This window comes from Martes martes, assembly GCF_963455335.1.
Source record: "Martes martes genome assembly, chromosome: 6".
In the NCBI taxonomy this organism is placed as follows: domain Eukaryota; kingdom Metazoa; phylum Chordata; class Mammalia; order Carnivora; family Mustelidae; genus Martes; species Martes martes.
The window spans coordinates 111,121,061-111,145,741 of NC_137893.1; the positions used below are offsets into that span (position 1 = coordinate 111,121,061).

General features: G+C 35.3%; 1 protein-coding gene across 1 annotated transcript in view; it reads left to right on the forward strand.

Annotated features, from left to right (window-relative positions):
* Nucleotides 1–24,681, forward strand: part of FAM135A (family with sequence similarity 135 member A) — a 120,195-nt gene that overhangs the window by 79,878 nt on the left and 15,636 nt on the right. The window contains exons 12-19 of the mRNA XM_080805357.1: nt 6,175–6,248; nt 8,085–8,239; nt 8,455–10,813; nt 12,324–12,484; nt 18,836–18,927; nt 19,431–19,528; nt 21,367–21,518; nt 23,422–23,532. Coding sequence (XP_080661483.1) covers nt 6,175–6,248; nt 8,085–8,239; nt 8,455–10,813; nt 12,324–12,484; nt 18,836–18,927; nt 19,431–19,528; nt 21,367–21,518; nt 23,422–23,532 — 3,202 coding nt within the window. The remainder of the gene's footprint in view (nt 1–6,174; nt 6,249–8,084; nt 8,240–8,454; nt 10,814–12,323; nt 12,485–18,835; nt 18,928–19,430; nt 19,529–21,366; nt 21,519–23,421; nt 23,533–24,681) is intronic.

The window sequence follows — 24,681 nt, forward strand, 5'->3', positions numbered from 1 at the left end:
TTAAAGACCATACGATCTACTCTACGGTCAAATCTTCGACAAAACAGGAAAAAATATCCAGTGGAAAAAAGACAGTCTCTTCAATAAATGGTGCTGGGAAAACTGGACAGCTATATGTAGAAGAATGAAACTCGAACATTCTCTTACACCGTACACAAAGATAAACTCGAAATGGATAAAAGACCTCAACGTGAGACAGGAATCCATCAGAATCCTAGAGGAGAACATAGGCAGTAACCTCTTCGATATCACCCACAGCAACTTCTTTCAAGATATGTCTCCAAAGGCAAAGGAAACAAAAGTGAAAATGAACTTTTGGGACTTCATCAAGATCAAAAGCTTCTGCACAGCAAAGGAAACAGTCAACAAAACAAAGAGGCAACCCACGGAATGGGAGAAGATATTTGCAAATGACAGTACAGACAAAAGGTTGGTATCCAGGATCTATAAAGAACTCCTCAAACTCAACACATACAAAACAGATAATCATATCAAAAAATGGGCAGAAGATATGAACAGACATTTCTCCAATGAAGACATACAAATGGCTACCAGACACATGAAAAAATGTTCATCATCACTAGCCATCAGGGAGATTCAAATTAAAACCACATTGAGATACCACTTTATACCAGTTAGAATGGCGAAAATTAGCAAGACAGGAAACAACATGTGTTGGAGAGGATGTGGAGAAAGGGGAACCCTCTTACACTGTTGATGGGAATGCAAGTTGGTGCAGCCACTTTGGAGAACAGTGTGGAGATTCCTCAAGAAATTAAAAATAGAGCTTCCCTATGACCCTGCAATTGCACTACTGGGTATTTACCCCAAAGATACAGATGGAGTGAAAAGAAGGGCCATCTGTACCCCGATGTTTATAGCAGCAATGGTCACGGTCGCCAAATTGTGGAAAGAACCAAGATGCCCTTCAACGGATGAATGGATAAGGAAGATGTGGTCCATATACACTATGGACTATTATGCCTCCATCAGAAAGGATGAATACCCAACTTTTGTATCGACATGGACAGGACTGGAAGAGATTATGCTGAGTGAAATAAGTCAAGCAGAGAGAATCAATTATCATATGGTTTCACTTATTTGTGGAGCATAACAAATAACATGGAGGACATGGAAGATGGAGAGGAGAAGGGAGTTGAGGGAAATTGGAAGGGGAGGTGAACCATGAGAGACTATGGACTCTGAAAAACAACCTGAGGGTTTTGAAGGGGCAGGGTATGGAAGGCTGGGGGAACCAGGTGGTGGGTATTAGGGAGGGCACGTATTGCATGGAGCACTGGGTGTGGTGCAAAAACAATGAATACTGTTACGCTGAAAAGAAATAAAAAAATAAATAAAAATTAAAAATAAAAAATTTTTTAAAAAGACCATACGGTGTGCACCACCAAGAGTGAATCTTAATGTAAACTATGGATTTTAGTTAATAGTAAGTTTCAATATTGGTTCATAAATGCTCCGAAAAAAATAAGTGTATTAATTATTTTTTTAAAAGGAAGTATATACCTGCTAATTCTGACATCTGAGTTATCTTGGAGTCCATTTCTTTGGATTGCTTTAATCTCATGATTGTAAGTTATACTTTCCTGTTTCTTTGCATTTCTAATGCATGTTCTTTGATTCTTGAAACAGTTGTTCAATGCATTTTGTCCAGTTTTATAGTTTTCAGGAAGACAAATCGCTATTACCAATTCCTCTGTTATGGTAGAAGTTAAAATAGTGGTTTTCAGCCATGGTTGTACATTAAAATCATCAGAGGAACTTTAAAAATTACTGATGCTGAACGAGGCCCAGGTATGGGTAATTTTTTTTTTTTTTTAATTTCTCCAAGTAATTAACAAGGTTAGGCTGTTACCTGAATAAGAGCATTCTACTAGGAAGAGTGGTAATTGAAATATGGTTTGTCTTCACTGGAGTCAGGTTGCGTCTGCCACTTGGAAGGAGCATCTTTTTTATATTTGTACTTTAGAGTTGCTAAAGGGTTTAGCGGGACCCTGGAATCTAATTTGCAGCAACTAGTCTAGACCTCAAGTCTAGAGGGTCATGGAATTGTTCTTAGCTTTTACTGAGATTTTAAGATCATAAAATGTTATTTTCAACTGTATCAATGCTTTTTATTCTCTAGAAGAGGGAAAGAGTTTGAAATAGATTGCATAGCCATCCTTTCCTACTCAAAGATCTCTTTACAATGATGAGTTATTTACGCAAAACATTATGAAGTTTGCATTTTTACAAAGAGGTACTCATCTATAAAACTTCTTGATCTGGTTTTCCTTCAGTATAATATGTATGCATTGTTTATATGTGAACCTTAATATATTAAGCTATATTTTTCTTAATAAAGTAGAACTACTTTCTGAAAACATATTGTTTATTTATAGTATTTAATTTGATACTTTTTATTTCCTGTTTTGCAAGGTTTGGGCAGACTTCCAATGTTACTGTAATTATTGATATAAACAATGTATTATAGATTTTATATGTGTGTGTGTATATAAAAATATATATAATATATACATATATGTATAAATATAAATATATATAAAGAGAGAGAACATACCCATTTTTTTTCAGGAAATAAGTTTATCCCAAAGTGCATTTTGTTATTATCTGATATGTGCTCCTAAAGGATTAACTCTTCCCTTAAATTATTTTTTACCATCTTAAACTTTCCAGTGTGCTTCATGGTCCCCTACCATCTAAAATAGAGTATACCAAACCTAATTTAGCCTTTTAAAAATGATCTATCATTATGCATTTTATTTATGTGCTCAAGGGTTTAATACACTGGTATTCCATGCTATTAAAAATGTCTAGAGGGGCGCCTGGGCACAGTTGGTTAAGTGCCTGACTGTTGATTTTGGCTCAGGTTGTGATCTTGTGGATCTTGAGATAAGCCCCTGAGTTGGGCTCTGCACTTAGCAGAGAGTCTTCTTCAGATTCTCTCTCCCTCTGCTCCTCCCCCCAACTTGCGCTCTCTCCAAAATAAATAAATAAGTCTTTTTTTAAAGTCTAGATATTAGATCCTCCATTAAAGGATTCTAAGTTATATTAATTTTTAATCTATTTGTCTGTTTCTGTGGGAATGTTCTAGGTTTATGTTTTTAAGGTTTATGTTCTAGGTTTATATTTTGTTTCAGTAACAAGTTCTCTACTAATTGCCTAGTGTACTTACATCTACTTATATATATCATGTATATTTTGTAATTCTGCTTTTCCCTTTGTCTCATTTGTTCTTTTAATATGCTGTGTATTGAAAAGTAAATATAGATCATCTTTGTGTATAAAGGGAGCTTTAAAGTATCCTACCAAAAGTACAATCCAAGAACTTAAAGAATAATTGTTAAATAAACATTTGTGAGGGGACCATTTTCTTGAAGGCACATAGATAATATATCAGACATTTAGATCCTGTACTGAGGATTTGAATATAACTTGGATAGGCATGTATAAAATTATTTTAATAAATGTATTATTAATATATTATAACAACTATGTTAATAATAAATGTTATATATTATAATTACTACAGTAACGACTATTCCGATTTTATTATATATTATTTTGTCATATTATTATACAAATACTATTTGTAATATATTTTTATAGTATAATAAGTTTATACTATAATGAATACTTTTTAGCAATTTAAGCATTTAAGGGTGAACACAGATAAAGGGACATTTAACTCTGTAAAGTGTTGATGAATACCCATTTTGAATGCTCAAGAGGCTTTTTTTAACCTTCTAGCTGTTTGCTAAATTTTGAATAGTTGATAATGCCAAATAAATGAATTTTTAAAAATTGAGAGTACATATACAAAATTTGTTTTACAAACATATATACCAAAGTGGTAATATCTATATTGCTCACCCTAAATTTGAATTTGTAAATTTAATATTTTTTTATGTATGTCTTTTGCTCCAACTTAAGTGGTGCTGCCATCAGGTGGCAGTCATACCTCAGTTATGGCCACAAAATGCATTTAATAGACTTAAACTCATTACACATTGCCATAGCACAAAATTATGGCAGGAGAAAAATTAGATAAAGAATTTTGTGTGGGTGCATAGAGGAAAGGTTTTCTGTTAAAAGGGAGTCTTTATGCAGAAGAAATAAGTGATTTGAAGCACAAGATTTGGAATTTCTTAAATCTTTATTTGAATCCGTTATTAATCACTTGCTAGCTATGTTATCTTGCCCAAGTAATTAACTACTTTGTCCCTGTTTCCTCACTTATTAAATGAAGACATATCCAGTTCATAGGGTTTTCCTACAGCTTAAATAACAACAAAAAGAGTCGCCTGGGTGGCTCAGTGGGTTGGGCGTCTGCCTTTGGCTTGGTTCATGATCCCAGGGCCCTGCGATTGAGTCCTGCATTGGGCTCCCTGCTCAGCAGTGAGCCTGCTTCTCCCTCTCCCACTCCCCTAGCTTGTGCTCTTTCTCTCTCTCTCTCTCTCTCTCTCTCTCTCTGTCAAATAAATAAAATCTTAAAAAAGAAAGGGAGTAAGGAAGGGAATTCAGGGTCCTATTGGAGTCAGAAAATGCTTCTTAAATAAATAAGTAACAATGAAAATAAAGTGCTTATCATAGAGACTGGTAGATAGGATGCTGTCAGGAAATGACAGTTATGGGGCACCTGGGAGGCTCAGTCAGTTAAGCATCCAAGTCTTGGTTTCAGCTCAGGTCATGATGTCAGGGTCTTGGGATTGAACTCCACATCACGCTCCATACTCCAGGGATTCTTTCCCTCTCCCTCACCATCCACCTCTGCCCCCTCCCCTGTGCGTGGTCTCTCTCTCAAATAAATAAAATCTTTAAAAACAAAAAAAGAAACGATAGTTATGAATCAGAGTAGGTAAGGAGAGAAGGAAACCTACTAGTTAGTGTTGCAGGCCCATCTACAACTGCAGGAATCCAGAAGGCTTCAAGCTTCCTTTTTCACACATTATAGCCCGCAGGGGGAAATATCTCTCAACGACAGTTACAAAGTACAGACACAAATTGCATCCTTCTCATAGATGCCTCATATCATCCTCTCCTTAACTCCCTCACTGACTTGTTCCTCTAAAGACCCAGTCTCATCTGCTTAGGGAAGCAAGTTGATTTAGTAAGTCAGAAATTTAATTGGCCAAATCTTGATGTCAAATAAAACATATCTCCAGTTTGTTTTATGTTTAAGACCAAAGAACCTTAATTCATATTCCCTTTTAGAAAAGAATCTTAGATGCAATATAATCTTGGGATGTGTTATAATCTATCTCTCCTCCCTGCACCTTCCAAGCAAAACATCTTTTCCATGTCCTTACTGTTGCCTCATATTGCTCCAGTAGCTGACAGCCTTTCCTTGAATAATTAAAAATGAAAGGATCACAATACAAATATGAAGAAAGAAATATTCAGCTAGACTTGACCAGTACTTATCAAGTACTTGCTTCTGTAACATACCCAGGTGAATGTTTTGGGGGATAACCAAGATCATCAAAACATACTCTAAAGAACATTATACATTAGGAGTGAAGACAATTCACATATGTGGTTATTTTAAGGAAAAATATGTTGAATATTATAATGGCAATTACAATAGCTTATATTTGTATATACTTACCAGACTACAAACTGCTATCACAGAGGTTATCCTGTTTATTCTTCATAGTAACCCCAAATGTAGAACAAGTATCAGGTGTAATTTGAAAATGAGTCATCTGAGGCTCATTTTCAAATTTCAGAGGTGAAATGCCCCAGAGTCACAATGCCAGTAGGTTGGTTAGTCAATTCAGTTGGCATCTACTTGCATACCTGGCACATAGCATGATGTAAATGCTGGCTGATTCTTACCATTTTTTACCATGTGCTGAGATAGTGTGCTGAGCACTATTCTTCATACTGCGACATAAGGGTCAATGAGACAAACTGAATCCCTGTCTTCAAGGAGGATAAATCATGGATCCATAATGTAAACCTAAATTTCTCACTTTACATTTTATTGTTTCTTTTATTTCATGAAATACTAAAATACAGTACTTAGGCAACATTGAGGAGGGAGATTATAGGGGTAGTTATGGGAGATCTAATGGAGAGAGGTTTCTTTTCCTACCATCGATTGACCTTTTGATTGTACCATGTTATTCATATTCCCTTTTTGGATTTTTTCAGGTACGCAGATTTTCTGAAGCATTCTTTTGTTTTGAACATCCAAGAGAAGCTGCCATTGCATACCAGGAACTTCAGTGAGTAGAGCAGATCCATAGTTAAAATGATTTCACCTCCTTTTATGTAAGATACCTATCTCAGAATTTATCACATAGAATATATGAGATTTACAATAGAAGAAATTAGAATTTAAAGTTCAGAAATTCCCTATTTCAACAAATTGGGTTTAATTTTATGAATTACTTCATGGAATACCCATACCTTATAAAGAAGCATATTGCCCTATTCTCCACACCCCTCATATCAGACTTAACTAGAACCTTGGTAGTCCCATACATCTCTGATTCCAGCCTTGTATCTTTATTTTCACAGATCAGAATCTCTTACATTCGTCACTATATATTACAGATTTTCACCAGTAATCTGAGTGGCACTGCCTTTTGTTGTGTAAATGATTTATAGTAAAATACCGAGAATAGTTGCCTTCCTACTGAGTATGTTTAGATCTGGTTTTCTTTGGCTTTAAAGAATGTTTTGAGAATGTTTTGCTGAGCAAAAGAAGTCAGACATAAAGAGTAAATATATGATTCTATTTATATGAAGTTCTGGCACAGGCAAAACTATGGTGAATGAAAAAAAGAGCAGTGGTTGTCTTTGACTTGGGATGGGACTTTGACTAGAAAGACATGAGAGAACTCTGAGTAGATGGAAATATTCTGTATCATGTATCCATTTGTCAGACTCATAGAGCTAAAATTTATATATTTCAAAGAATGTGAATTTCACCTCAAAAAACTGGAAATAATAATAGAGTATGGGGCATGGACAGTGAGTACAGGTATAGATAAAGCAAGAAAAGCAAAATGTTAATTGTTGAAGCTGAGTGATGGGATTTATTACACTATTCTTTTAATTTGTTTGAAATTTTCCATAAGAAAAGTTTGTTTTTTTTTAAAGTATTATGCATTAGGGGCGCCTGGGTGGCTCAGTCATTAAGTGTCTGCATTCAGCTCAAGTCATAATCCCAGGGCCTGAGCCCTGCATCGGGCTCCCTGCTTTGTGGGAAGCCTGCTTCTCTCTCTCCCACTCCCCCTGCTTCTGTTCCCTCTCTGGCTGTGTCTTTCACTGTCAAATAAATAAATAAAATCTTCAAAAAAAAAAAAGTATCATGCATTAGAAAGTTATCTACCTTGCTTTAAATAGCTGTTAATGGTATTCACCAATATATGTTAAGTACACCAGTAGCAATAGAATGTATTTTTTCCAATAGTATCATCAGTCATTTGTAGGCAGTTGGAGCTTTTGACATTTCTCTTATATGCTATTCCCAGCAAATTAGTAAATTCAGACATTAAGCATAAATAACTCATTTTGAAATAACATTAAAAAGTATAGGAGAATATAATAGAAATTTGTTTATCAACAAACCATAATTTTATAAGTCAACTATTTATTGTCAACGAACCATAATTTTCATTGTACCTGTTTTTATCTCTGACCAAAGAGCTCTTTCCTGTAACTGACTGTGAACAATCAATTGAGATAACTCACTACCTTCGGACCAGCCCAAAGAGCTCTTTCCTAAGGAGGTTATATCTTGAGGACTGCAACAGGATAGGAATGGTCAGGGGAAGAAGAGGAGAGGGTAGAGTCTATAAAGTAGAATTCAGTATAATTTTTTTTTTATTTTATTTATTCATTTGTCAGAGAGAGTGAGCACAGGCAGACAGAGAGGCAGGCAGAGGCAGAGGGAGAAGCAGGCTCCCCGCTGAGCAAGGAGCCCGATGTGGGACTCTATCCCAAGACCCTGGGATCATGACCTGAGCCGAAGGCAGCTGCTTAACCAACTGAGCCACCCAGGCGTCCCTCAGTATAATTTTTTAAAATTACAGTCTGACATAAATATTTTTCAGTGCTCAGAGTCATCTGCAGATGTGCACCGCCATCAAAAATACTTCCTTCTGCAGTTCTCTCCCACCTCTGCCTATTGAATGTAGTGAATTAGATGGAGATCTCCATTCATTACCTATAATCTTTGAAGATAGGTATTTAGATTCAGTTATTGAAGGTAAGTATAATCTAAAATATGTATGTAGTTTGTGTCATTTGCTATATATTCTTCCTAATATATATAAAACCATTCCCTAATGTGGGGCCATTTTTCCCCTCCAATTTTATTCATCTTTGAGGATATTAGAAGGTTGTAGTCAGTAAATGTAGTCTTAATCAATTGACTTCTCACACCTTGTTTTAAACCTGAATCTTTTTTTCTTTGGATAAAAGACTTAGATGCACCCTGGATGGGAATACAGAATCTTCAGAGATCAGAGTCCAGTAGAATGGATAAATATGAGACTGAAGAAAGCTCTATAGCGGGACTTTCTAGCCCAGAGTTGAAAGTCAGACCTGCTGGTGCCTCCAATTTTTGGTATGCAGAAGGTGAAAAGCAGCTAACAAAATCTCTAAAAGGAAAGAATGAAGAATCAAATAAATCCAAGGTTAAGGTTACTAAGCTCATGAAAACAATGAAACCTGAAAACACCAAAAAAATTATAAAACAGAACTCTAAGGATTCTGTGGTTTTAGTAGGTTACAAATGTTTGAAAAATACAGCATCAAATGATCTCTTTAAATGCTTTGAAGGCAATCCTTCACATAGTCAGAAGCAAGGTCTGGATCCCACAATATGTGGATATAATTTTGACCTAAAGACCTACGTCAGACAGACAAGCCAAAAGGAAGCTAGCTTTTTGCCAACAAATACAGAGAGAACTGAACAAAAGTCTCCAGATATTGAAAATATGCAACCAAACCTGTTTGATCCTTTGAACTCTGGCAGCCTAAATCTTTGTGCAAATTTGTCCATTTCAGGTAAACTTGATATCTCCCAGGATGATAGTGAAATTTCACAAGTGGAACACAATGTGGCATCCAGAAGTTCATCAGACGATTGCCCTGATCATCAAACAACCCCATCTTCAGGAGCTAGAACAATTGAAGTAAAGCCCTGTGATAAGGATCCCTTCAGTGGAGAGAAAATAACTGTTAAAATAGGACCTTGGACAGAGCTTCGACCAGATGAACTATTTATGGATAATTTACAACTCCCCAACTTTGAGTCCTTAGAATCTAATGGTAAATCTAAATCTATAGAAATAACACTTGAAAAGGAAGCTTTGCAGGAAGCAAAGTGCTGTTCTATTGGAGACTCATTAGCTAAGTTAAGAAGTAACCAACCTGCTTCTGCAAAAGAATATCATGTTGTAGTAAGTGGAGATACAATTAAGTTACCAGATATTAATGCCACGTATGCCTCATCTAGATTTTCAGATTCAGGTGTTGAAAGTGAACCAAGTTCTTTTGCAACACATCCAAACCCTGATGTAGTATTTGAAACTGTGCAAGGACAAGGTCCTTACAATAATGAAAGATTATTTCCTCAGCTTTTGATGAAACCTGATTGTAATGTAAAATTTTCATTAGGAAGTCATTGTACTGAGAGTACAAGTGCTTTAAGTGAAATACAGTCATCTTTGACATCCATAAACTCTCTGCCTTCTGATGATGAACTGTCACCTGATGAAAATTCTAAGAAATCTGTTGTGCCTGAATGTCACCTAAGTGATAGCAAAACTGTGTTAAATCTAGGACCAGTTGACTTGCCAAAATGTGACAATAGTAAAAAATCAAGTATTATTTTGCAACAACAGAGTGTCGTATTTTCAGGGCATTTGGACAATGAAACTATAGCAATACATTCCTTAAATTCAAGCACTAAAGACCCTTTGCAATTTGTTTTTTCAGATGAACATACTTCCTGTGATGTGAAAAGTAGTTGCAGCTCCAAACCTAACTTGGACACTATGTGTAAAGACTCCCAGAGTCCTGATAAATCTAGTAACTCTTCAGGGACAGCAATTACATTAAATTCAACACTGGTTTGTTTAGGTGCCCCTTGTGTTGTTTCAGGTTCTGTTTCTACTAATACAGAAGTTAGAGAAGAGGAAACTGTGAAAAGAAAAAATGGTGATACCTTAAATCTCAAAGAAATAAATTCAGAAGCCCAAACAGTTAAAAATGAAACTCACCTGGGTACAAATGATCCTCTTTCAGCCAGTCCTGATATGGTAAAGCAAGGGCTTGTGGAAAATTATTTTGGCTCTCAAAGCAGTACGGAGATTTCTGACATATGTGCGATTAGCTATAGCAACTCAGTTAGCCCTCAGAAGAAAATTTCTGAAAAAGAAATTAGTAATCTTCTTCAGGAACAGGGTAAAGAGGATGAGGAGGAAGAGCAGGATCAACAAATGGTTCAAAATGGGTATTACGAAGAAGCAGATTATTCAGCTTTGGATGAAAAAGTAAATGCTCACTATACTAACAGAGATGCACTAGAAGAAGAAAGACTTATAAATTCTGAAAAAATAAACAGTGACTACCTGAAGGATGGTGTAAATATGCCCGCTGTCTGTACTTCTGGTTGTTTGTCCTTCCCATCTGCACCACGAGAATCTCCTTGTAGTGTTAAGTGTTCTTCTAAAAGTAAATTTGATGCCATTACAAAACAGCCATGCAGGACTTCTAACAACTTCACTTCATCAGTTTCCTGGTATGAGAATTCACCAAAGCCTCAAATACAAGCGTAAGTAATGGAGCACCATAGCATGTGCTACCAAATGTATGTATAGAAAATCTGTGTATCTGTATCTATGTCTCTGATAACATATCCATTTCATGTTTTCTGGTTTCTGTAATACAAAAAGTGCTTCTTTGATTACCTTTCTAAAAATGGAGAAATGAATTCAGTGTGCTCTTTGACAGACCTGTAGTTCTCCATCTGATTGTCTTGTTCTATAAGCTAGACATTTTGATACAAATTTTCCATCGGTGGTTATGTTAGATGTATGGAATAACTGGGGTTAAAACTCTTATTTTCATCAGTACCTCATTTCTCCACCATTAACTCTCAGACGGGTTAGGTTCTACAAGTGCATGTGGCAATATTAGATAATGAATAATAAGTAAGTAGAAACTTGCTCCACCTACCAGACCCAGGTTATCTCAGCTAAATCTGTGATTTCCTGGCTTGATATTTCATGGACCAGTTAAATACTCAGAAAAATTTTGAGGATGATAGAGGTTTATTAGCATGGCACTGGTTCTCAAACTATTCTACTACCGTATTCCAGTTGGAATTATAATCCCTGGAGTGAAAGATCTAGGCATGTCTATAATAGATTTTCCAAGTTCCTAGATTATTCTGATTTATATATAACTAAGATCTCATAGTGCCCACAGCTAGTGAAACTGATAAGGTGATAATGGCCTATTAAAGAACTGTAATATGCGAGAAGACTGAAGGTTATACCACCTGCTGGCTACCTCAAACTTTTCTGAGTTATTGATAAAAACAATTTATGTCTTCATCCAGAGTACCCTACTCCGTTTAGTAGAATTCATCGCTTCCTTGAGTTTTACTTTTATCAGTTCAAATGATACAGTGTTAAAATAGTTAATAATTTTTGATGTTTGCAACCCCAAGTTGCTTAGACTTGTTACTCATTCAAAATGAGTGTATGCCACCAATTATATTTAGTCATATCCCCCTCCTGGTTCTGTTCCTTTCTATTGGTATTTCTAGAGGAAAAATAGAAATAACTTAATCTACTAAGAACTGTAACTACCATTCTCAGTGTTACACTTTAGGTAGACTAGCTCCTTACTTTTCATTTATGTAAGATTAAAAAGCAGCAAACAGGCTCAGGTTTGATTACAGAATAAGCATCAGATTATCATCCTTCCAGTACTTCTCCCAGCTTTTCTATATAATATCAAACTTTATAGGAAGTGTAGCTTCACTCCTAATATTTTCTTAGTTGATTTCAAGTTTGAAACACTATTTTAAGTGATTTCAGATTTGAAGTATTGATTGTATTTGATCAGAGTATATACTAACAGTAGCAAAGAAAATTACTTTCTGGTTTCTAAATCATTTAGGTGGTGTCACATATTTTCATTATTTTAAAACCAAATAATTTAAAACCAAATATTACCTCTTCTGCAGTTCCCTAAATTCAGCATGTTGTCTTTTTCATTCTAAAAACTGAATATAAAACTTAGTAAAGAGTATCTCTTACAATATTTTGCTTCAGCTTCCTCCAGGCAAAAGAAGAATTGAAGCAACTTCAACTCCCTGGGTTCATGTACAGTGATGTTCCTCTGCTAGCATCTTCAGTCCCTTATTTTAGCATGGAAGAAGAGGATGGCTCTGAAGATGGAGTACATCTCATTGTCTGTGTACATGGTTTAGATGGTATGTCCTGTCTGTGGATAAAACCCATGGCAACTCAATATATTTTCTTTTCATCTAGTTTAACTTAATCTTTGACTGAAAATATTTAAAATTGCTTAAATTAATTAAATCTTAAATACATTCTAAAACAAAATATGCTTAACTTTGCTAAGTATAATGTTATATTTCCTTTTAAGTAAATTTTCCTTGGAACTGACATCCATCCATATACTAGCATTTTATTTCTTTTAACTTTGGGTTTTCCTGTCTTCTATTGTTGGTTTTCTCAGCAGTCACCTCATGGCAATCATTTTATCTCCCTTTGATAGTCAGCCTGGTACCCTTTTAGTCTGATGCTTTAAACCTTATGAGCTAGAGAAATCAGTAGTAAGAATTGAAGATTTACTAATTTATTAGGGTGTAATTTAAATCCTGAATACCTGGCTTTAGTGCTCTAGTTTTGTGGCAGCTATTTTGGTTATTCAACAGACTGTTTTTTCTAGATTAGGAACTATGTTAGAAAATGCCAAATACCTCTAGACTAGCATATTATTACTATATTATGATATAATTCTGTAAGAAGAAATTGAAGAAAGATTTTTATGGACATAAAAATACTAAACAGATCTAAGCTAGTAAATTGTTATGAAATTGAAGATTTTTAAAAATTTTTTAAAAGATTTTATTTATTGGGACGCCTGGGTGGCTCAGTTGGTTAAGCAGCTGACTTCGGCTCAGGTCATGATCCCAGCGTCCTGGGATCGAGTCCCACATCAGGCTCCTTGCTTGGCAGGGAGCCTGCTTCTCCCTCTGCCTCTGCCTGTGCTCGTGCTTTCTCCCTCTCCCTCTCTCTCTCTGACAAATAAATAAATAAAATCTTTAAAAAAAAAAAAGATTTTATTTATTTATTTGAGAGAGAGAGAGAGTGAGAGAAAGTATGAGCAGGGAAGAAAAGGAGAAGAAGGTTCCCTGTGAGCAGGGAGCCTGATGCAGGGCCTGATCCCAGCATCCAGGGATCATGACCTGGGCCAAAGGCAGACACTTAACTGACTGAGCCACTTCAGGCACCCCTGAAGATTTTTCTTTAACAAAAGAACTTGACTCTCCAGGAACAAATGGGTTTTAGAAGGGAGGAGTGTGGGGGGGTTGGGTGAGCCTGGTGATGGGTATTAAGGAGGGCACGTATTGCATGGAGCGCTGGGTGTTAAACACAAACAATGAATCATGGAAAGCTACATCAGAAACTTATATATGGTCACTAACATAACACACACACACACACACACACACACACACACACACAAAGAAGAAGAACTTGACTCTCAAGAAATAAAATTATCTCAGGGTGCCTGAGTGCCTCAGTTAGTTAAGCATCTCCCTTCAGCTCAGGTCATAATCCCAGGACCCTGGGATTGACCCATATTGGGCTCCCTGCTCAGTGGGGAGCCCTCTTCTCTCTCTCCCCCCTGCTTGTGCGTGCTTGCTCACTCTCTCTCTCTCTCTCTATCTCTCTCTCTCTCAAATAAATAAAATCTTTAAAAAATAAAAGAAATAAAATGTCTCCAATACTAACCTCTTCCCCCTGCAAGTAATGGAATTTTCAAAGGATTATCACCCGAGAAAGACTTCTTGGCCCAGTAGAATCTCTGGCACGTTCTTCTTTGAAATTTTTAAGAAATATGTTACTTATTGTTATATAATTTGTTATAGAAATTGTTCCAGAGTAATAGCAAAAATTATGGAATGCAGCTCGTTTTATTCTTTGAAGTTAACCTAACTTTGTTACCAAATCTGGAAAAGATATCACACCCACATCCCAAAGAATAGCTGGCCAATCTGACATAAATACAATTAATAATACTCTAGCAATATTGCAGAAACAAGTAAACAGATAAGTAAATAAAAAAATTTTTAATGGTCTCCAAAAACCTCTAGCGAGTTGAATCAATGTATTAAGTCACTATAACAACTAGGATTTAATTCCCAGAATGCAAAGGTAAATATATGTGAGGAAATTTATTAATAAAATATACCTATGTCAACAAATCAAGTAAGAAACTATTGGTAAAATTTGGTGTCCATTCCTGATTTTTACAATTAAGCACCAAACTAAGTTTTAAATAGCATTTATTAATGTGATTTATTCAATGTGATTATTAATGTGATTTATTAATGAGATTAAGCATATACATTCTCAGCCAGTGGAAAACATTTACTTTATAACACTAGTGATGTTCCTTGTAAAATCAGGAATAAAATAATTGTCTTTATTAGTGCATGAAATACCTAAAAGATATAAATATTGGAAGGGTAAAGTAGAAACTCAGCAATTGATAACATGTTTACGTTCCTAATTAAACCCAAAGGAATTAACCAAAAAGCCACTAAACTAATTTTTAAAGATAATAATTTTTTAATTTATGTATTTCATCTAATACGTTTTCAATATTTATAGACATCTTTTAAGTTAGTAATTAAGCTCCTTTAAATTATTTAAATGGAGGTGTGCCTGGGTGGCTCAGTGGGTTAAAGCCTCTGCCTTCGGCTCAAGTCATGATCCCAGGGTGCTGGGATCGAGCCCCGCATCGGGCTCTCTGCTCCGTGGAGAGCCTGCTTTCTCCTCTCTCTCTGCCTGTCTCTCTGCCTACTTGTGATCTCTGTCTGTCAAATAAATAAATAAAATCTTAAAAAAAAATATCTAAATGGAATTATATTTCTGAGCTAAAGGCAGGTGCTTAACCAATTAAGCCACCCAGGTGCCCCCTGGAATTTTTTGTCTATTCAACTATTACAAAACCATGAAAAGAAAGTGAACAGGCCCAGGGGAATTCTACCAAACATTTAAAGAAGAATTAATTCCTATGCTCCTGAAACTGTTCCAAAAAATAGAAATGGAAGGAAAACTTCCAAACTCATTTTATGAGGCCAACATCACCTCGATCCCAAAACCAGACAAGGATCCCATCAAAAAAGAGAATTACAGACCAGTATCCTTGATGAACACAGATGCGAAAATTCTCACCAAAATACTAGCCAATAGGACCCAACAGTACATTAAAAGGATTATTCACCACGACCAAGTGGGATTTATTCCAGGACTGCAAGTTTGGTTCAACATCTGCAAATCAATCAGTGTAATACAATACATTAATAAAAGAAAGAACAAGAACCATACGATACTCTCAATAGATGCAGAAAAAGCATTTGACAAAGTACAGCATCCCTTCCTGATCAAAACTCTTCAAAGTGTAGGGATAGGGGGCACATACCTCAATATTATCAAAGTGATCTATGAAAAACCCACCTCAAATATCATTCTCAATGGAGAAAAACTGAAAGCTTTTCCACTAAGGTCAGGAACACGGCAGGGATGTCCATTATCACCACTGCTATTCAACATAGTACTAGAAGTCCTAGCCTCAGCAATCAGACAACAAAAAGAAATTAAAGGCATCTAGATCGGCAAAGAAGTAGTCAAACTATCACTCTTTGCAGATGATATGATACTGTATGTGGAAAACCCAAAAGACTCCACTCCAAATCTGCTAGAACTTGTACAGGAATTCAGTAAAGTGTCAGGATATAAAGTCAATGCACAGAAATCAGTCGCATTTCTTTACACTAACAACAAGACAGAAGAAAGAGAAATTAAGGAGTCAATCCCATTTACAATTGCACCCATAACCATAAGGTACCTAGGAATAAACCTAACCAAAGAGGCAAAGAATCTATACTCAGAAAACTATAAAGTACTCATGAAAGAAATTGAGGAAGACACAAAGAAATGGAAAAATGTTCCATGCTCCTGGATTGGAAGAACAAATATTGTGAAAATGTCTATGCTACCTAAAGCAATCTATACATTTAATGCAATCCCTATCAAAATCCCATCCATTTTTTTCAAAGAAATGGAACAAATAATCCTAAACCAGAAAAGACCTCGAATAGCCAAAGGAGTATTGAAGAAGAAAGCCAAAGTTGGTGGCATCACAATTCCAGACTTCAAGCTCTATTACAAAAACAGTATGGTACTGGCACAAAAATAGACACATAGGTCAATGAAACAGAATAGAGAGCCCAGAAATAGACCCTCAACTCTATGGTCAATGAATCTTCGACAAAGCAGGAAATAATGTCCAATGGAAAAAAGACAGCCTCTTCAACAAATGGTGTTGGGAAAATTGGACAACCACATGCAGAAAAATGAAATTGGACCATTTCCTTACACCACACATGAAATAGACTCAAAATGGATGAAGGACCTCAATGTGAGACAGTAATCCATCAAAATCCTTGAGGAGAACACAGGCAGCAACCTCTTGGACCTTAGCCGCACAACTTCTTCCTAGGAAGATCGCCAAAGACAAGGGAAGCAAGAGCAAAAATGAACAATCGGGATTTCATCAAGATCAAAAGCTTTTGCACAGCAAAGGAAACAGTTAACAAAACCAAAAGACAACTGACAGAATGGGAGAAGATATTTGCAAATGACATATCAGATAAAGGGCTAGTATCCAAAAGCTATAAAGAGCTTAGCAAACTTAACACCCAAAGAACAAATAATCCAATCAAGAAATGGGCAGAGGACATGAACAGACATTTCTGCAAAGAAGACATCCAGATGGCCAACAGACAAATGAAAAAGTGCTCCACATCACTCAGCATCAGGGAAATACAAATCAAAACGACAATGAGCGGGGCACCTGGGTGGCTCAGTGGGTTAAAGCCTCTGCCTTCAGCTCGGGTTGTGATCCCAAGGTCCTGGGATCGAGCCCCATATCGGGCTCTCTGTTCAGCAGGGAGCCTGCTTCCCTTCCTCTCTCTCTCTGCCCACCTCTCTGCCTGCTTGTGATCTCTGCCTGTCAAATAAATAAATAAAATCTTAAAAAAAAAAAAAAACTAAAAAAAAAAATAAAACCACAATGAGATACCACCTCACACCAGTCAGAATGGCTCAAATTAACAAGGCAGGAAATGACAGATGCTGGTGAGGATGCGGAGAAAGGGGAACCCTCCTACACTGTTGGTGGGAATGAATGCAAGCTGGTGCAGCCACTCTGGAAAACAGCATGGTTCCTCAAAAAGTTGAAAATAGAGCTACCCTCTGATCCAGCAATTGCAGTACTGGGTATTTACCCTAAAGGTACAAACGTAGTGATCCAAAGGGGCACATGCACCGGAATGTTTATAGCAGCAGTGTCCACAATACCAAACTATGGAAAGAAGCTAGATGTCCATCAACAGATGAATGGATAAAGAAGAGGTGATATATATACACAATGGAATACTATGCAGCCATCAAAAGAAATGAAATCTTGCTATTTGCGACAACATGGATGAAACTAGAGGGTATTATGCTTAGCGAAATAAGTCAATCAGAGAAAGACAACTATCATATGATCTCCCTGATATGAGGAAGTGGAGATGCAACATGGGAAGTTTGGGGGGTAGGAAAAGAATAAATGAAACAAGATGGGATCAGGAGGGAGACAAACCATAAGAGACTCTTAATCTCGCAGAACAAACTGAGGGTTGCTGGGGGGAGGAGGGTCAGGAGAGGATGGTGTGGTTATGGACATTGGGGTGGTGGGTGTGTGCTGTGGTGAGTGCTGTGAAGTGTGTAAACCTGGTGATTCACAAGACCTGTACCCCTGGGGCTAAAAATAAATGTTTATAAAAAAATTTTAAAAATTTTAAATAAAAGAGGAGACCCAGAAATATGACTAAAGTCTCAGCACAATAAAATACATAAGAAATAAAAAAAAAAAAAGTGAACAAGTTAAATCTGAATCTAAAATGCATCCAGGGTGCCTGGATGGCGCAATTGGTTAAGCATCTAACTTGATTTTGGCTCAGGTCCATGATCTCAGGTTCATAAAATGGAGCTTTGTGTCAGGCTCCACACTCAGCACGGAGTCTGCTTCGGACTGTCTCTCCAATTTCCTCTGTCCCTGCCCCTCTTCCCCGCTGTCTCTCTCTCTCTCAAATAAATAAATAAATCTTAAAAAAAAAAAAAAACTTCATTCAAGGTTTTTTAAATAATCAACCATAGTAATGATGGAAGGAGTACTTCCATAAGTCATTCACAGTGACCACAGCCAGCAGTCTCCAAAGCTAACAATTAATAAAAACACCATCCGGTGGGAAAGCAAAAGCAAAAGCATCAATGTCACCAAAATTCCTAAGAAGCAAATTGTATGGCTACTTGAAATCAGCCTTGACATGGAAATAGAGAACTCTATTTCAGGTTGTACTATCTGTTCAAAACTGGCAGAGATGATATACTCCTCTTCAAATATATGATGATGTACTCTGTACATTTTACTTTATCTTGTCCTTCAGACATAATTTTTCATTTTCTTTATTTTCTAGGTAACAGCGCAGATCTCCGATTAGTAAAAACTTACATTGAACTTGGACTGCCTGGGGGAAGAATTGATTTTCTCATGTCTGAGAGAAATCAGGTACAATATTATGACAGTGTTTTCAATGGAAACAAATATTTTTTGTACTAGTTTCTACCTAATTATTTGTTTACTACAAAATGCTTATACTAATAGAAATAATTTTTCTGGTTTGTATGAAATTTCACATTAATGCATATACTAACAAAACTGAAATGATTTATAATTTGGCTTATGAGCTCTTCACATGCACAAAATTTCTAGAATTTCACATTTCTATGCAAAAATTTCATTAATTAAACCATTATAAATAACCTTAAGTTAAATGTGGGTATTGGGCAAAAGAACTAATGAAAAAAGTATTATTGAGAACACTGAATTTTTTCTTTTCCTGGAAATTTCACATTTTGCTCACTTTATATAATGAATATTATTCACCAGCTTCTCTAAAAACCACCCATCTTAACCATATTTTCAGCACCTAAATAAAAAATCATGTTTATATTGTTTTTCCTGTGATTATTCATATTTAGCATAATATATGTCTGTTTTCCTTTATTCAGAATGATACTTTTGCTGATTTTGATAGTATGACTGATCGCCTTCTGGATGAGATCATACAATATATTCAGATATATAGCCTAACAGTCTCAAAAATAAGGTAACTTTTATAATTCTCTGTAATATTAATTAACATACCTTTATGTCTCTATGAATTAAACAAAAAACATTAAATAGAAACTGAAAAATTAAACAGAATATGTGGTAGTTTTGTTGCCCTATTATGAAATATAGGAGACGACAATTCAGTTTGCCTAATTTAAAGAGAAAAGAAAAAATTTAAAAATTTTAGGGAAAGACCACATATGATTCCATTTATATGAATTATTCAGAATAGCAAATCTCTTGAGACAGTAGTAGATTAATGATTACTTAGGGCTGGGGGAGATGGCAGATGGCGCCCATAATAGCTAAAGGATTCAGGGGTTTTTTGAAGTGGTGAAAATGTTCCATAATCTCTTGTGTTGGTTGCACAACTCTGTGAATACACTAAGAACCATTAAATTATACATTTTAATGGGTGAATGTGTGTGTGAATTATATCTCAATAAAGCTGTTAACCAAAAAGAAAGATTTTAGGGCAATGGATATATATACAAACAAATGAAACAAAAAATTACTTTCAAGGTCTCCTAACTCTGCTTTGTGAGTCAGTTTTCCACAACCAAGATGGTCAAAGCAATATGTGTCTCATAATTCAAGCAGATACTGTGAATAGACATGGAGATAGAAAAATATTTGTTTCCTCTGGTACAGTAGGACTTAAAGAAAAAGTCAAAACTAATCTTTCTGCCTCAAAAAGTAGAATAATAATTACCTTTGTATCTCAACTAGGTTAGAGGAAGAAACTGGGCTCTTATAACCATAGGCTTTTGAAAGAGTTTGTTTCCAGTTTGAATTATGGAGAATAAGCACTAAAAAGAGAGATAAATAGGTTTTTATTTGAAGTCATTTTAAAAACCATTTATCTTAAAATGGGTGGAGATGCAAGTATGTTAGGAGGGAGGAGAGATGTATTTTCTTATTCTAATTATTCTCTTCATTTATAGGTTTTAAAATACATTTTATTTACTAAATTTTCTACAGTGATCTTATATTCCTTTTATTCATTTATATTATGATGAGAAAATAATATTTCAGTTTTTTTCATTTATCCATAAACATATTACCTCTTTTAGATTAAATTATTAGTTATAATTAACCATTATTCAAAAGCCTGATCTGGTTAATTGAGGACTATTAGTTGCAATCATAATTCTCACCCCACAGCTTCAGGAACTTCCAGTTTGGGAGGGAAGTTTATCCTGAGCTTCTCACTAGCTGTATCGGTAAGCCAATTTAAGACAGCTTTCAAACTCTCTTCTTTCACTGTTAATTATCCCCAGGGACTAATATACCATCTATTGCACAATGATGATAAGTAAAAAGGCTCTTTTGATTTAAACCATTCCTTAATAAAGGTGAGATGCTTTATAAATTTTAGGGTATAGACCAGAAAATAAATGAAATGGGTATAGAATTTTTCCTAAGCTATCCTTTATAGGTACAATTTCATTATTTTGTTTTAAATCATGATTCAATGAGTAATAATTGGCATGTGTGCCTAAGGAGGCAAATTTATCATCTAGTCAATGTATAGTTACTTTTAAAATGTATTTATTTCTAGGCAGTTATAACTATGAATAAAAATTTTCTGATAAGTAATATCTTATTTCGATAAACATTTAAATTATATAGTAGAAATTTTCTACTACATTCTCACATTTTTTCCTTCAAAATATAAGTTACATCATTTCAAAGTATCAAAACATAGCTTTAAAACATACTAGAAATTTCCAGATACTTAGTATGTCACATCTGTGTATAGAAGTATCAGCTTTAATATTTCTTTTTAAAATTAATACTATGGGAGAAATGTCTTTTTTTTTTTTCTTAAAGCTTTATTGGACATTCGTTGGGCAATTTAATAATCCGTTCAGTGCTTACAAGGCCAAGGTTTAGATATTACCTCAACAAACTTCATACCTTTTTATCTCTTTCTGGACCTCACCTTGGTACACTCTACAATAGCAGTGCTCTTGTTAATACAGGTAACAAGTTTTATTGTTCAGTATAAAAAATACGGTATGGGGAGAAAATTTAAATACAAATTTAAAGTTTTCTGGTATTTATTTAAAGCTGACCTGACACGTACTTGGAATTTTGTGAAAAAAAAGATGTAGAAATTTTTGTTTCATCATGTACGTGAAATAAATCAGTAAAAGTCATTTCAGAAAATGAATGTTATCATATTGAGATGATATGTATCAAAAGTGACAAAGAGTGTTTTGAACTAATTTTCATTAAACTAAATATTTTCAGTAAATGTTTATCTTAAAAACAGGCTATTCTGTTGTTCCATCAGTTAAGCAGATAAAAAATAAATACCTATATTTAATATATTATAAAGTTACAAAATATTATACATAGAATTTTAACTCTGATTTTGGTTTGAAAACAAAGGGATGGGGCGCCTGGGTGGCTCAGTGGGTTAAAGCCGCTGCCTTCGGCTCAGGTCATGATCCCAGCGTCCTGGGATCGAGCCCCGCATCGGGCTCTCTGCTCAGCAGGGAGCCTGCTTCCTCCCTTCTCTCTCTGCTTGCCTCTCTGCCTACTTGTGATCTGTCTGTCAAATAAATAAAATTAAATTAAAAAAAAAAAAAAAAGGGATGTTATGAGAAAATAAATTTTAAAATTTTTTAAAACTTAAAATGAAAGTTAAGACCACAATTTTGATTAGAATGAATATTCTCATCAAGAAAGATCTGATATTTTATTTGCCTTTTGTTTGGTATGGTTTTTTCTCTTAGATTTTTTAAGTAGTTTTTATAGTTTAGTCCATTGATTCCCATTGTGAGAATAAAGTAGATTATATTCTGTCTCTCTGCATTGAGCTTTGAAACTCTTACTTCCATTTTTTCTTTCACTTTCATTGACAAAGAAACCATTCTATTTTCCTTGTATCCTGTTCCAGACTATGGTATCCATAAACAGCTAGTTCTAGATTTTTATAATTTTTTTATAAAGAGGGCATGAAAAAGATGAAATCTATAAGTAATGTAAAATAAAACCCAATGTAAATAAGATGCAGTACTTTGAATTTCTTTTTTCACTAAACTTTTCCCGAAATAGGCTTACAAGATTTAATCAATTAAAGAGTTTTTTTTCTCTTTTCTTGCCCTGTTCCCCTCTGTAATATTAGAAACAATAAAAGTGGAAATTAGTATTTTGCACAATCTTGAAAACCTGTTCCAGAGAGTGATTAGGGTTTCTCTTAATTAAGGGGAAGATGCATTTAAATATGCGTAACTGATAATACAAAGAAATACAAATAAATATGAAACTTAAGAGGTATCTCTGGCTCAGTTGGTTAAGCATTCAGGTCTTCATTTCAGCTCAAGTCATGATCTCAGGGTCCCTCTCCTCTGCCCCCCCATAAATAAATAAACAAATAAACAAGCAAATAAATAAATCTTCATTATATTCAGCTGTTACTAGAAAACATTAACCAATTGCTCATCGTAAGAGTTAGTCCTTATACAGTTTATCTACCATATCTATATTTATCTCTAGACTAAAACACTCAGTGCTTAAGCGTTTGGATCTACTACTGTGAAGTTTTTTCCATCTCTGCTTCTTTATAATTTGAAAAATATATCTAAAGGTACACTTTTCCCAAATTTGTCCTTGAATCATTATCTATTTCATTAGTGAATGTGATCGAAATAGCAAGCTCTCTATCAACCACCATTAACCCATAATTAACTTGAATGTATGTGTTTATATTTGTTATCAGAAAAAGGAAATATTTTACAAATATATTTTTTATTAGTTAAGAAAATGCTAGTTTGGTAGATCTCATTTTTGAAGTGAAATATATACTAAAATTAATAATCTTGGCATATGTTACCCTGTATTTCCAGCATTATTCACATATCATTTGTAACTCTGTAGGTCTATGGTTCATGCAGAAATGGAAAAAATCAGGTTCTCTTTTACAACTGACATGTCGAGATCACTCAGACCCTCGCCAAACTTTCTTATACAAGCTTAGTAATAAAGCAGGTAAGTATATAGTTAACAGTTTTGAAAACATTCACTTGAAAACCTTTTTTTAAAATCAACCTTTAGCAAATAATCAACATGTCTTTCTGGTGATTAAAAAACTATTAATCAGTTGTAATTTTTTAATAATGAAATGGCAGTTACAATTAACATGGTTATTTGATTTTTTTTTTTTACATGATCATATTTGTGTTGTAAACACAGATACTTTGAGATTTTTCTAGGGGCACTTGAGTGGCTCAGTCCAGTAAGTGTCTGCCTTCAGCTCAGGTCATGATCCCAGGGTCCTGGGATCAAGCCCCGCATTGGGCTCCCCCATCTCTCTCTGCATGCCACTCCTCCTGCGTGTGCCCTCTCTCTCTGTCAAATAAATAAATAAAATCTTTAAAAAAGAAAGAAAGAAAGAAATTATCCTAAACTTTTTAACATTTATAATTCAGTACCAATTGTGAGTCAGTTTTTGAACTGGGCCTTTGCATGTCCTAGCCCTTCGGTCCTCTTGCCCCAGTCCTCAACCCTTTTAAATAACCTGTCACATATTCTTCTGCCTTCCTATCCAAAGACTATAAAACTTTTCTGGAAAATATAAAAAACTATTTGAGGAGGAGGGAGCCAAAAGAGAGAGAGAGAGATAGAGAGAGAGATTGAGAATCTAAGCAGGCTCCATACCCAGCACAGAGCCCAGCTTGTTGACCCAGTCTCGCCACCCTGAGACCATGACCTGGGCCAAAATTAAGAGTCAGACGTTCAACTTACTGAGCCACCCAGGTGCCCCTAGAAACTAAACTATTTATAGTTATTCCTTCAACAAATTCCCATTACTGGATGAATCTTGTTACTCATCTCTTATTAACTGATTATTAGATATATTCCCCATCTTGCATTATATTCCAGGCTTTCACAACCTGAGGTCTTCAACTGCTACTTTACCAATTTCACACTCATGTCTCCCTACCATATTCTTTCCACTTTGTCTTCTGAAATCTCCATTTGAGGGGAAGAGACTCACTTCATATGTTTATCTTCTTCTAAGAATGCTGTCTCTACTCTTATGAACATGGAGACATAAGTGAAACCTGGATACTTCCCACCACACCCCAATTTCCCCACTCCCCTTGGCTGTAGAGCGGAGGCTGGCAAACTTTTTCC